This window comes from Parasteatoda tepidariorum, chromosome 10 (assembly GCF_043381705.1).
Source record: "Parasteatoda tepidariorum isolate YZ-2023 chromosome 10, CAS_Ptep_4.0, whole genome shotgun sequence".
In the NCBI taxonomy this organism is placed as follows: Eukaryota; Metazoa; Arthropoda; class Arachnida; order Araneae; family Theridiidae; genus Parasteatoda; species Parasteatoda tepidariorum.
The window spans coordinates 85487752-85502724 of record NC_092213.1 but is presented as its reverse complement, the minus strand read 5'-3'; the positions used below and the strand labels follow the sequence as shown (position 1 = coordinate 85502724).

Sequence of the window (14973 nt, the reverse complement as noted above, 5' to 3'; positions counted from 1 at the left end):
AATACAGTCAAACCCCGCTATAGTGAACCTTCAAGGGACCGACATTTTGGTTCACTATAACCGGGGGTTCACTATATCCGTTACGCATGCAATTTAACTAATGATTCCCAAACTCCTCCCTTTTATTACACATCATTCAAATAAATGACTTAAAAATATTATGTAGTAGTAAAAGATAAGTTATTTTTCATTACTCTTCCTCTTGCGTGCAAAAAAAAAATTTGTATTTTTTAGGTGATGAGCAATCCTCAAAATCAGATATGAAAACACTTCCTGACTCTCAGATAATTTTTCCTGAATTTCTGTTATTCCGCTATTTAAACCTGTCCAATCTGCCATCCGAGCACATAAAAGTTGCCTCATAAAATCGCTTAGCAAATTCATGGGCATTTGTCCAGATACTGGAAGATTGCGGCTTCTTCGAATGGTGAACCACTTCAGTAATGCTTCTCCAACATCCTTGTGATCTGCTTTTCTCAACTTTTTTCTGCTATCGAAATTTTTTTCATGAGCAGAAATAACTAATTGCCTATTTTTCCATTTGTTACAAACTACAGATTTGGATAGTTTATATTCCCTGCAAATATCAACTTGATTGCATCCATTTTCAATTTTTCTGATTATGTCCATTTTATCATCAATGGAGAACGTTTTACGTTTATCATAATTTCCACCAACTTGACTGAATGGATCATGGTATTAATTCATTATAATTCATTCAATTAAGTCATTAACAAAATTTTAGTCATATTTTTGTTGAATTTTTGTTCGTATTTAGGGAGCTATTTTCCTAGTTTTTGAATAAAATCTTCATGTTTTAGGCTACTAAAAGCAACTATTTTGTTAATTTTTTTTTCTGTGGCAAACCCTTCATGAAACTAAAGCGAAACATCCCAAAATTTCGGCAGAAAAAAGTCATAGAAAAATGGTTTAAAAGTGAAAATAAAATTGTTAATTTCATTGAAATGTATGATTTCTTCTTTTCAGGTGAGGGAATCAAATGTTGGGTGTGTCGCTCAGATTCTGATCCCAGGTGTGTGGATCCTTTCGATAACACAACCATTCCTATATTCGACTGTGATACTGTAAAGCTCGATCATTATCCAAATGTTAAAGCATCCATGTGCAGAAAGATAAGACAGAAAGGTATCCTTTTTTTTAAAAAATACTTTATATTATTACAGTTAATAGACGCACTATAAGATTGATTCTATGTAAAATCCTAGTTATCAGATGATACTCTATACAGCTTTAGTGGTTAGGAGGAAATTTGGGTCCGTTACCCCAACCCCCGGTCCGTGGATCAAGTGGTACCGGGCCACCCATTACATTGAAATTGAATTTAAATTCCTAGGTTTATACCCTGAATTAAAAATATTTGAGTTCCATTAGTTTTTTAATGTTTTAAAAAGTAAAAAAGAAGGAAACCACAGCAACTATTTTCTCTTTCATTTAGTTTTAATTCAAATAAAAATCAATCATCCTAAATGTAAATATCATAAGTAAAACATGAAAGTGCGGCGTGAAATTTACATTGGAGCTAATGAAGAACTTCGTCTTCTCTCTCGATCGTGACTAAGTGATTTTAACGTTCTAGTAAGTTAAAATGTTAAATCACTTTATATTTATTTTTTGGTGTGACTGTATTTTATTTTGAAGGCATGTTCAAATACACTTAAAATAAAATTAATAAATCAAAATTATCTAAAATATAAACAATCAACGCCCCCGCCAGTGGGCCGTGATAAAATTATCAAACGTTGACAGGTTCGCGGTGATAAAAAGGTTGGGGTACGCTGCGTTAACGGACCCTTCACTAAATATTTTAACTTAAAAACGGACCCTTACAAAATATTTTAACTTAAAAACGGACCCTTCACAAAAAATAATTTTATCTTTTATTCGGACCCTTCACAAATTTGTTTATCTTCATTATTGTTTTGTTAATTGAATAAATTTTTCCCAGGACAGAAAACAAGAAGAATGGATGTAATCGAATTAAGTTTTGTCTTCGGCAGACGCTTCTTCCTTTATTCGTCCGAAATGAATATTCTGCGTTCAAGTAGTAAAGGCTAAATACCAAATATTTGTATGTTGCATCTCTAAAATAGTAGCAGCAATTGCTGCTTAATTTTGATTTTTTTTTTTTTTAAATTATAATTTTACAGTGTTGAGCATAATCTTGTGTCTCTTTACAATTTAAAAACTCCTTGAAAAAGTTTTTTGGCAATAACCGGACCCTATTTGAACAAGTTCATAAAAGCAGGACCCTGGTTGAAAGAATGTAAGTCACTTTTTTCACAATTTCACAAAAACCGGACCTTTCACAAAATGCCCTGACTGACCCCTGGTTGATATTGTAGTGCAATACGTTAATAATAAATACAAATAGGAAGTATATAAACAAATCTCCCGGATTAAAAACCCATTACATGTACGTTTAAATATAAAAGTATTGCATAGAAATTCGTGCAAAACATGTCATTATTAAAAAACTGCAGTGCGCCTAATCATTTGATCTCATTATTATAATATACTCATATATAATGCTTGATATAATAATTATTCTATATTTATATAATGCATCGTCTAATTTATCTTATCGTCAAATTTATAGTATGTATCGTCTTATTTGACCTATTGATGCACTAACGTAAACAAGTGTAAACAGTTAGATAAAAAACAAGAAAGCTCTATAGTATCACCTAATAGTTAAGATTTTACAAAGAATACTACAGTGCGTCTAATAATCTTTCCAGGGACTGTATATTTAAACAGTCGAAAAGATAAGACAGAAAGGTATCCTTTTTTTAAGAACATTTTATTTTATAACTAGCACTTTTTTAGGATTATCAATGTTAGTAGACTTGCATCCCGGAAGATATTGGATCTTAAAAAAACTAGCCTCGGTGGAAGATTTTTCTTTTTTTTTTCATGGAATGTTATATGGAGGGAGAAAAAAAAAAACCACGAAAACCTCCCACTAATTATCCCGATGACTAGGGTATTCTAACCTATAATCCGTATACAACTTAAGTTATTTTATGTCAGCACTTTATTTTATGCGAACTAAGAACAGAATTTAAATGGACCAGCTTCCGCTGGGATTCGAAACTCGGTAAAATATTAAAAAACTTTTGCTCCTGTATCAATGGATTAGCAATTTAATGCAATAGGTCAAAAATAAATACAAATAGGAAGTACTATATAAAAATTCTCCCGAGTGAAAACCCATTACATGTATGTTTAAATATAAAAGTATTGCCTATACACTGGTGCAAAACATGTCATTATTAAAACACTGTTACGAGACTCTATCAGAATGTAAAATATTCTGTCGTTCTCTACTTCTAATCTAAATAATAAATCTGACTCTAACTTTAAGAAAAAAAGAATAACATTTTATTTACATAGTAATTTTTCAGACGATTATTTCTTGTTCCACAAAAAGACGAATGAAAAACGTTGCCATGGCAACTCGGGAGTTTTAACAGAAAACATAAGTTAGCTTTTAGCTTACATAAAAAATAATTAACAACTTTTATCAAACACTACGGTGTGTCTAATGATTTGATATAATAACAGGGTGGCCACCCACCTGGAAAACCTGGAATCATCAGGGAAGTTTTTTATACTGGAAAAAACCTGGAAAAATCAGGGAAATTTGGACAAAAACCTGGAAAAATCAGGGATTTTTTAAAGAAAAGCGAAAATTTTTTCTTTGATTTTTCTTAATTTTACTAATTTAAATTATTTACTAATTTTCTTAATTAAAATTATTTTACCAATTTTACCAACCCACGTCTAGACGAAAATTTATTGCCAAACAGTTGAAATACCACCAACTTAGCAATATTTCGCTTGCATCAAAATTTGGTTCATTATAACTCTGTTAAACTCCCATGGTTTCTCAAAGAATAGAGAACCTCTCCAGGTCACCTCATTCCCATAAGGTGACACTCTATCCCATGAGTCAAAGATGATAAAATAACATTAAAAAAATAATATTTTAAATAAAATACTTTATAATATTGACATTTTTCTTGTATCCATCCTGAACTTTGTGAGGGAAAAAAAGCACATTGACCAGGAAATTTTAGGATTTTTACCTGGAAAATCAGGGAAATTTGAAACCTGATTTGAGTGGCCACCCTGAATTATTATAATATACTCATATATAATGCTTGATACAATAAATATTCTATATTTATATAATATATCGTCTAANGGGAAATTTGGACAGAAACCTGGAAAAATCAGGGATTTTTTAAGGAAAAGCTGGAATTTTTTCTTTGATTTTTCTTAATTTTACTAATTTAAATTATTTACTAATTTTCTTAATTAAAATTATTTTACCAACTGTTATACCCACGTCTAGACGAAAATTTATTGCCAAACAGTTGAAATACCACCAACTTAGCAATACTTCGCTTGCATCAACATTTGGTTCATTATAACTCTGTTAAACTCCCATGGTTTCTCAAAGAATAGAGAACCGTCACCTCATTCCCATAAGGTGACCTGGCTAGCACTCTATCCCATGAGTCAAAGATTATAAAATAACATCAAAAAATAATATTTTAAATAAAATACTTTATAATATTGACACTTTTCTTGTACCCATCCTGAACTTTGTGAGGAAAAAAAAAGCACATTCACCTGGAAACTTTACGATTTTTACCTGGAAAATCAGGGAAGTTTGAAACCTGATTTGAGTGGCCACCCTGAATTATTATAATATACTCATATATAATGCTTGATATAATAAATATTCTATATTTATATAATATATCGTCTAATTTATATTATATATCGTCTCATTTCACCCATTGATACACGAACGTAAACAAGTGCAAACCGCTGTATAGAGTATCACCTAATAAAGCTGTATAGACAGTATCATCTGATAATTAAGATTTTACATAGAATCTTGAAGTGCGTCTAATAATTGGGTAAAGGACTGTCTGATTGTTAAATTAAAAATGTACATTTATTGATAAAGAAGAAAATATGTGGCGCTTGTTATTACAATTTCAGTTATTTCAACGAACTTCAGGTATGTAATAAGAAACTGTTTGAAAAGCGCTGTAGAAGTCAAGAAATCTATTTTAGGTGACACTTTTTTAATCTTTGCAGAATGACTATGAAGGTGTGCCAAATCAATATGAACTATCAGAGTTCTACGAGGTTGTTGGAATTTTAATAAAATATTAAGCGATTTTTATGGGCAGTCCCCCTGATTAAAATCATAGTTTATGCATCTATTAGATTGGGATTTATATAGTTGCCATTCTGAATTCAATTATTGATTTAAAGCAAATAATAATAAAATAATTTTTCCTACAAAAAAATAATACTGAAATAAACAAATGAATGAATTTTTATTTTTTTTGAAAATGCGTTCTGACAATAAATACAAACTCAGGATAGCCCAGAATAACTCATATCTGTATATTTTTTAACACTTTTTATTTATTTGGTTGTAATCAGTATATTTGATAATGGTTGTATAAACTGTTACTTTACATAATGCTTTTTGCTACAATGACAATGTTTAATTAAAATAGTACTTACTAGGAGGCTTTGCCCCCTGCTCGCTGACACTCGCCAACCCCCGAAACTGCTTTCGCAGTTCATTTCGGATTGCTTCGCAATCCGATGCTCGCTTTGCTCACTCATTGGATAATTTCTTAATGTCTAGCTTTAGTATACTTTTCTGAACACTGAAGTTCCGAAAACTTTTCACTGTAGAAAATTCTAAACCTGTACATTTCAATATTAATTTGAAATTGCAAACAGTTCACATATTTTGTTTAATCACACTATTCCAAATTTCAGTTGTTGAGAAAAGTAATTGTTGTAAATTTTGTTTTAAAGTCTTTCCCACCAGAGGGCTAAAACCATGTGTTGTAAAGCAATATGAAATAGTACTGAACGCCGGATGTAAAGCATCGGCTTCGATGAAGATAATTTTGTGAGAATTTTTTTGATAATTCGGTGAGAATTCACCCGATTAGACATATGATGCTCACTACGTGCTCTTGTGCGCCGAAGCCTATCAATTAAAAAGTATTAAGCGTTTTATATAATATAGATTAGCCTATGATGCTCACTACGTGCTCTTGCGCGCCGAATCCTATCAATTAAAACTGAAAACTGTTGCCAACGCGAGGAAAGAAATATCATAGGTTTTATTGATACATACGTATTAGCGTTTTATATAATATAGATTTTATTTCTACTACAAATCTCTTTGTAAAGACATGACGTCACTAAATCTTGTTGTATATATAATAATAATAATTGTTGTTGTTGTAGAGCATTTACGTCGCACTAGAGCTGCTCAATGGGCTATAGGTGACGGTCTGGGAAACATCCCAGAGAATGATCCGAAGACATGGCATCACAATTTCTGATCCTCTGCAGAGGGGATGGCACCCCCACTTCGGTAGCCCGACTTCCAGCACGCGAAGTCGAGCACTTTACAGTAGAACAGTTTAACGAGGACCCATACCGCACATACTCGGTCCCTACGCAGGCTAATCCAAGTGGTCACCCACCCGCACACTGATCGCAGGCCAGTGGTGCTTGACTTCGGTGATCTGCTGGGAACCGTGTCATAACGATCAGTCCACTGCGGGACGAATACCAATAATAATCAGACTAATAATAATAATAATCAGACTGATTATAATAACAATGATAATCAGACTAATAATAATAACAATAATAATCAGACTAATAATAATAGCAATAATAATCAGACTAATAATAATAACAATAATAATCAGACTAATAATAATTAATGTCAATAATAATAATTATATTCAATAATAATAATCACGGAAGCATTAGTGGGTTAGCATTGTATTGTAAGTATCTAACTATTTTGTTTGATTTCCATAAATTAAAATTTTTTTTATTTATTTATTTCAGTGTATGGCAATTGGCGTTTCATTCGTTCCTGTGCATTTCTTGGTACCCCAGGCGAAGGAACTGGTAATGAGAACTACTGCACTATGAGAACGGGGACATACAATGTGTTCATGGAGACTTGCACATGCAACAGTAAAGACGGATGCAACACCGCCTCATCCAATCACCATCTCTCATACTTCGCTGCATTCCTCCTTCCCATTCTTCTCATGCTCAGGATCAGACTGTTTGGCTGATTCTCGCCAACTTCATCTTTAGGACCGTTAAAAAAAAAGGAAGAGACAAACCATAATCAAAATTTTTTGATAGAAGATATTAATCTTTTACAACTTTTAAAGAGTGCCTGACCATAATTGTCATTACCCTTAATTAGCAGAAAAACATAATGAGACCAACCTGCTTTACTGCTAATAAACACCTTAATAAGCAGGGTTAGTCATACGTCACCAACGACACCAAAGCAGCGGGTTCCAAATAGAGTTGGGTACTGATTCGAATCAGTGATTTGATTCGGTGATTCGAATAACTGATTCTTATGAAGTGATTCACGTCGCCGATTCCAATCATGTGTTTCGGAATCACTCTTCGAATCGAATGATTCTGATCAATGATTCAATTCAGCGATTCGTATCCTGTGATTCGGATCAGTGATTCGAATCAACTGATTCAGTTCTCATTTCGAATCCAGTAATTTGGATCACTCATTGCGAATCACGAGATTCGAATAAAATGCTTTAAGGAAATTCAAAATTGGAAATAATTCGAAAAAAAAAGGTACCTATCACTATTTTTCGTTCAATTAATGTCGATAGAAAAAAAAATGCATTATTCTTTCTCATTAATGAATTCTTTCAAGTAAATAAATATACTTATTTATATCTTTTGTAAAATTGTATATGTTGCTGATTTATATAAAGACTTCTAACTATGAATTAATAATTATGTAAATTTTAAGAAACTACGAAAGAAATGCTTTATTTTTTTTATATTTATTTATTTTTATCTGAATTCCTAGACTTCTTTTAATGGAAAATCTTGAGTCCTTAATAATGAATGAGTAAGAATCTCTTAGGTTTTAGAAGAAATTAACTATGTATGACATGGCATCACTGTGAATCAAAAATAGCTGAATTTTAGGAGACAAATATTCATTATAATTTAAATTTATTTCGATAAAATCAACTGATTCGATTCATCAAAGTGAACTGATTCTATTGATTCGAATTACTTTTTTTTCTGCTGTTTCAGGGGAAGAACAATGATGCGTTCAAGTTTTTAATGAATTACTCGTGATTTTAAATACGATACTGTGGTTCGATTTTGTTATTTTGTTCCGCAAATTTCCGTCCTATTATAATTCCTAAGATATCCATATTTCGGTTCAAGGTTGAACCAATATTTTTTTTCTTCTTTAGAATATAGTTTGTGATTTGTTAAATGTTACGTGATTGTCGCTCAGAAAAGTTATTTGTATGGCTATTTTGGGTAAATCGGAAAATTCGATTCTATGTAAATAAAATAAAATAAAAAAGGTTAAGGAGGAAAAGATACAAGGGGGGAAAAAGTATCGATTGAAATTTTTTAACTATGAAAATGATCGATATCGTGAAATATCGATAGTTTTTCATGCTATTGTGAAATATCGATAGTTTTTAGACATCGCTATACCGATGTTTTAACACTATTGCAATAAGTATCGGATATACAATAATTATCGGCTATGGCAATATCGCGATTCTTATCAACAACTATGAATATCAAATACCACACATTGTGAGAATAATCGTTAGCGATAGTTATTGACACGATGTTATCGTGAGTCATGATAAATTTGATTTTTTAGCGAAAATATTAATCCATCTGAATTTTTAATATTAGGAAAATATCGAAAAATCGTGATACTTCCTAGAGATCTATCGCGATATTATTAAAATACTTATTTCACCCATCACTAACTAATATATAATAGTAATATTTTATATGGTTCTTTCTGAAAGACAAATTTTTTCATTGTACTTTTTTCTCCATTTTTTTTCTTAAAATGAATCTCATTTTTTATTCTGAGAAACACTTGTCGATCCGGTGAATGTCTTTTTTACTTATGCTCAATTTTTTTGTGTTAAAATAGAAGGAAAAAAAATCATATTTTTACTTTCATGAAAATCTTATACAAGTAGTTCTTTACCTGTTTTTACCCATTCACCCACCCTCTTTTGGTTATTCTTTCAATCTCCCCCTTTCAAAATCAAAGCATACGTCTACAGTCGGACTTCTATATAACGAACTTCCATTTTGCGAATTTCTCTATTTCGCTATTTTTTTTCGAGGAACCAAGAACATTTTGGAAATTTCTGCGTACAATAACTCCCAAATAGCCAAGTGAATTTTCTATTGAACGAACTTTTCTTTCTTTGAGATCCACTTTCCCTATTTCCCAAAATATTTCTGAACATTTTAAACTTGTTAACACACTTTATAGAGGAAATGACCTTGAATTGATTTTCGAAGCCCCCCTTAACTTTCAGAGAAAGCAGTAAAATCACTTCCTCTTTTAGTTCGCATTTCAAACGAAAAACTCTAACATAAATGACAAAATGAACGGATTTTATCAGCAGCCGTTAAACTTAAGAAACGCATGTGGTAATGTATGTTTAAAATTATTTTTATAATAACTATAATTATATGCATTTAGCTTTTTTTAGTTGAAAATGTATGCAGCATGATTGTGTAACACTGGATAATGTTTTGCTCTATTCTTGCTTTCCATGCAGATTTCTTTTAGGATTAAGATTTATAAAATAAATAGTAGATATTAGTTAACAAGATAAAGGTGTATCTATTATTGCTATTTTAATGATGTCCAGTGTTTATGAATTTAAAACTTGTTTTGTGTCGTTTAAGTATTTCAAAAGGTGCTTTCCTATTTAACGAATTTTCCATATAACGAACTTATTAACTGGATCTAGCGACATCGTTAAATAGAGGTTCGACTGTACTATGTTTATTCCATGTTTTAGGCTATTTGAGACTACAAAAACGTAACAAATTTTGATGTGCCTTCGTAGTCTTTTCATACTATCTAATAATTCAATCGTTGAAAGAAGTGCTTAAAGAGGGTGATAGTTTTTTTTCGCCGATCTATTTCTTCATTTTTATTCAGTGAGAAGCAGCAAAGATGATTAAACTTAAGCATTAATTGAAAACCATAAAACTCTTTAAAAGAGTCTTTTGTTTGCGATTAGTCCATGGCATTCATTTCAACTTAAAAAGTAAATGGATTTTATCATAGATTTCAGGCAGCAAAATAACTTGGGCCCAACTTGGACAAGTATTCCCGAATCTTGGCTCAATACGGATTAAAATGGCCGTAATTTTCCGATATCAGCCCTATATGAAATTGTCAGTTTCACACTATATTTTATATTCATTACTCAGTCAATATACAGTCCTTGGGCAATCTAGTATTAATACAATACAGTAAAAAAAATCAGTTACTTTGCTAAATTCTAACACTTAACTGTCGATTCATTGAGTCAAAACTGAAAAATCAGTTACTTGGNTATATATTTAGAGCCTAGCTGGGACCAAGATAAAATTTTTGCTTGGGCAGATTTCTTCAATTTTTTGGTGTGAGGCTCCTGTTTACAAAAATTGTGAGCGACCCTATTGAGTATTGCTCAGCACACATATGAGCGGAACTCCTTCACTTGAACTCATTGTTATCGTCTTTATTTTTAAGACATAGAACAGCATTTTTATTTAATAACAAACTTAACACTAGAAACAGGGTGCGTAGCGTTTTTAAAAAGCCCTTAAAGGTGTTTTTTTTCATTGGGTGTTTTTAAAAAGTGCTTCATTTTCTCTTTTTAAAAATGAGATTTTTCCTCTACCATGTTGATTTTCGCTTCGAATTATGCAAAAAGACACGGTTCACATTGTTCTATTCAACGTTTTCACAATTAATTCAACCCCAATCTATTTCGGTGCATTGTATTCCGTAGCGTATGAAAAAACGCCGTTCGTTTCACATGATTCAAAATTTCATGATTTTTGACAGTTGTCAAACACAATGTCAAAAGGTTTTTTTTTTGTTTTGTCATGACGGTTAAAACAAGTTAAAACCGTCAATTGTCAAAAACTTTCCAACCCTGCCTAATCATAATATTTTTAAAGTGCTTAAAAATATTTTTTGAGTGCTTGAAAAGTGCTTTTTTTGTTGAATAATTTGGCTACGCACCCTGAGAAAGTCTGAAACTTAGTATATACCTATATTGCCCAAAAGCAGTCAAAAATTCATTGTGAAAGAATAACTAATGTGCAAAGAAATTTGTGCAATTTATTTTTTATATTATTTGCAGTTATATAACAAGTTGTTAGTAAATATTAACAATGAAAAAATTTACTTCTCTTAGAAAAAAAATATTTATGCATTATTATTCGTAAATTTTTTTGCAAATGAAAAAGCAGTCAAAAGGACTTCCTTGGGTGATCTAGTATTAATACAATACGATAAAAAAATATTAGTTACTTGGCTAAATTTGAACACTTAACTGTCGATTCATTGAGTCAAAACTGCAAAATTAGTTACTTGGCTAAATTCTAACTGTAGATTCGTTGAGTTAAAACTGAAAAATCAGTTACTTGGCTAAATTCTAACACTTGACTGTCGATTCATTGAGTCAAAACTGAAAAATTAGTTACTTGGCTAAATTCGAACACTTAACTGTCGATTCATTGAGTCAAAACTGCAAAATTAGTTACTTGGCTAAATTCGAACACTTAACTGTCGATTCGTTGAGTCAAAACTGCAAAATTAGTTACTTGGCTAAATTCTAATACTTAACATTGAGTGAAAACTGAGTGTATAGGAGCTCTTTGATGAAATGACAGCGTGCAAAGCAAGTAAAATAATAGTTTTTATTATTGAAAAAAAAATGCTTCAAAACATATCTTTATCTGTTATATGGAGTAAAAAAAAATGGCATTTGCAAAGTTATAATAATATGTTTAAAAAATTGCAAAAAGTTTTAGCAAGCACGTCTTCCAATTGGGGTCGCCACTCTGAATTTATAATATTCTGCTTTTTATTATTTTTTCTGAAAATGCATTAGAAATTATATGTACATATTTTTTTAGCCTATTATCATTGTGATAAATGTGTATTTTGCTTTTTATAAATTTGTAAGCTAATAGAAAAGGTCCTTTCGAAATCTCTACGCTAATCAAAGCGTTTGTTACGATGTTATGCATTGTGCCTAGATCTGTTTATATTTACTCTGCATTAAAAAATTATCTATATATTTTTTATGATTATTTGCAGAATATTTATGTTTTAAGTTTTTTTTAATAATTTTTTATTTATAACTTTAAACATTGATTTAAAATATTCGATATTAATATATCAATGCTTTTTTTTATTTGGCATTTCTATGAATATTTATCAAGAATGAGTTTAACATACATTTGTAAGAATTATCGCATCTAAAAAAGTTAAAATTTTTTTCATATATATGTAAATGCATTTCTTTATTTTATATGGAATAATATTTTTCAAAAATGCAAACTTTATCAATTTTTAGCAGTATAATTGCACCAAAGAATAAACATAATCTAACTCAAAATATTCCTGTATATTTTTGTTGTTTTTTTGCTTTTCAAAAAGCATTTTATACTTATGTTTCGAATTGCTTCTTGTTTTAAAAGAAAATATACAAACGTACTATTTACTATTATTACTATTACATGCAATTATACATTGATATATTTATATGCATGGATAATGGTGCATTGTAATTTTGATATTTTTTATGGATATTTATGCACATTTTCGATCTGATTTAAATTTATTAGTAAATTACAAGCATTGAAAGTTTATATCTCAGTTGCGTGTAATTTTATTCGCGTTATTATTAGTTATTTTATGCTTATTTATCTAGAATAATGTTTGTTAATAAAATCACCGATTTTAAACAAAACAGGTGTCTGAAATCGCCGATTTTAATAATTTAATGACACTGTTCATTCTAGATAAAATAAAAAATACTACATAATTATGATCGCAACGTAGCAATGCTATCAGTTAACAGTTGTAGCTATTCCTGCGTGTTATACCTTCGTGATTTAACTTATGTGGAAAAAAAATAAAAACTTCGACGTGACATCTGTAATGTTTGCATACCTTTATTTTTTCTTGTTTTTTATGGTCTTTAATTCATAATTTTAAACTTAATAAATGAAGGCTTGGTTTTACAAATTTAGGAATATTGTTTAATGATAAAATTTTATTTAATAACTCGACACTATAGAACAAAATTAACTGTTGCCACCGGATGAATAAATGTAACAAACAACGAATAAATATCGTTTGCTCGTCGGCATTCAATTGCCATGCATATTGATATTATTTTTTTTAATAAAGTTATGAATGTTTCAGAATATTCTGAAAACGACTTTATTTCACGCTCGTTTTTTAGAATTATTTTTCTTTTCGAATTGTACCTTATCATTTTTACCATATTTCAAGAAATGTTTCAAAATAAAAAATTTTCTTGAATCGTTTAAAACGTCTAATTTTTTGAAAAATGGCCACTGTTAAAATGCTACAACCGGCCACCTGTAGCAAAATTTCTCAAAATTTTACCTTTCTTTCACTTATCACCAAAATATCTGTAAAAAAAAACCATCATAAAATCGGCCATAATTAATTCACGATTTGTGTAGGATTTCTTTGTTAAGAAGTTATATTCTTTAAAAAAAATTTTTTTTATCGTAAGAGTTGGAATTGTATGCATATTTGTCTTTCATACTACTACTGTTTGTTGTTTGTGGTGAAAGTTGTTTGGAAGTGTATTTTTGTACTGAACTTAGTACAGATTTTGTATTTAAGAATGAAATAAAATTTTATTCACTTTAAATAGGTTGATTATTTCAATGTTTGTTGGTTTTTCTTTCTATCGTTTTGTTGGAATTAAAAAATTAATTTGTCTATTCCTGATTATGTTGCAATGTGTTGAATGGTTTTTGCTCTAAACCCAAAAAAGTTTTAACCTCATTCCTGACTGGTTTACGTAGTTTTAAAGTTAGTACTGGTTTTTTAAATTCACAAAAACTTTTAATGTAACAAAAAAAGTCCCTTTAAGAGTGCTATTTTTTTAAACCGACAAAAATAATTTAGCGAATTTTTGTTGTGGAAAAAAAGAACAAAATGAGTAACGCACATCCGCAGATAGGGTATTAGATGATAGCTAAGCTCTTCGCGGTCACCTCTGCCACGTAGTGGCCTATGAAGTCGTAAGGATGTGGCGCTGTGATCACGCTGTGTAGAGGTACTTCATTAAGTTCGTAGAATCTTGTAGCTTAAGAACGTTTTGAGACATCGTAACTTAGCATAATTCTTTGTTTTCCCATTTCTTTGTACATCGTTAGAATGGCCAGTCGTTATAGTGCGATTTTGAGAACTCCCCCAGACTGAAAGTCTGGGGCTGTCTGCTGCTATAGTAACAAGCGAGAGCGCATTTCTAATGGGGGTGAAATGAAGATGTCGATTGGTTTACTCAAGCTGACCAATGCAAAGATCAAGACAAAACTATTCAACCCCACACCCCTATTCGAAGTGACTTTCCTTCGTAACCATGGTAACCGCTACGACGCTGGAGGAGTTCTTCCGAAAGCCGCACTATACAGCGACTCGAGACGCGTTCTCATCAAGAGAAAACCGGGAAGTCGATATCGGCCCTCTAACATACACTGGTTATCATAAATTAAGGAAAAATCACAAAAATAGCGATAACTCTTTCAAAAGTAAGCCAAACCGTGCAAAATTTGCATATCTTGTCCACTAAGAGTAGCTGAGTAAAATTGCAATATGCAAATTAGTGGCGCTGCACTCGGCTTACGTCATCTGCCTGGAGCATAAAAGTCCAAGTTTGAGAGAAAGCACACAAATTTTACTGTGATTGCGACATTGAAAATCTGAGATAGCCAATTCGTAATAATGACCTCTAGGCATCATTTGCCTGAAGAACTACGATGGAGAGC

The 14973-nt window shown here is 31.0% G+C and overlaps 1 protein-coding gene across 1 annotated transcript in view; it reads left to right on the top strand.

The window, feature by feature from the left end:
• Positions 1 to 7818, top strand: part of LOC107447655 (UPAR/Ly6 domain-containing protein crok) — a 14858-nt gene extending 7040 nt beyond the window's left edge. The window contains exons 2-3 of the mRNA XM_043050195.2: positions 988 to 1146; positions 6937 to 7818. Of these exons, the coding sequence (XP_042906129.1) occupies positions 988 to 1146; positions 6937 to 7172 (395 nt within the window). The 3' untranslated portion in view covers positions 7173 to 7818. The remainder of the gene's footprint in view (positions 1 to 987; positions 1147 to 6936) is intronic.
• Positions 7819 to 14973: the final 7155 nt, after the last annotated feature.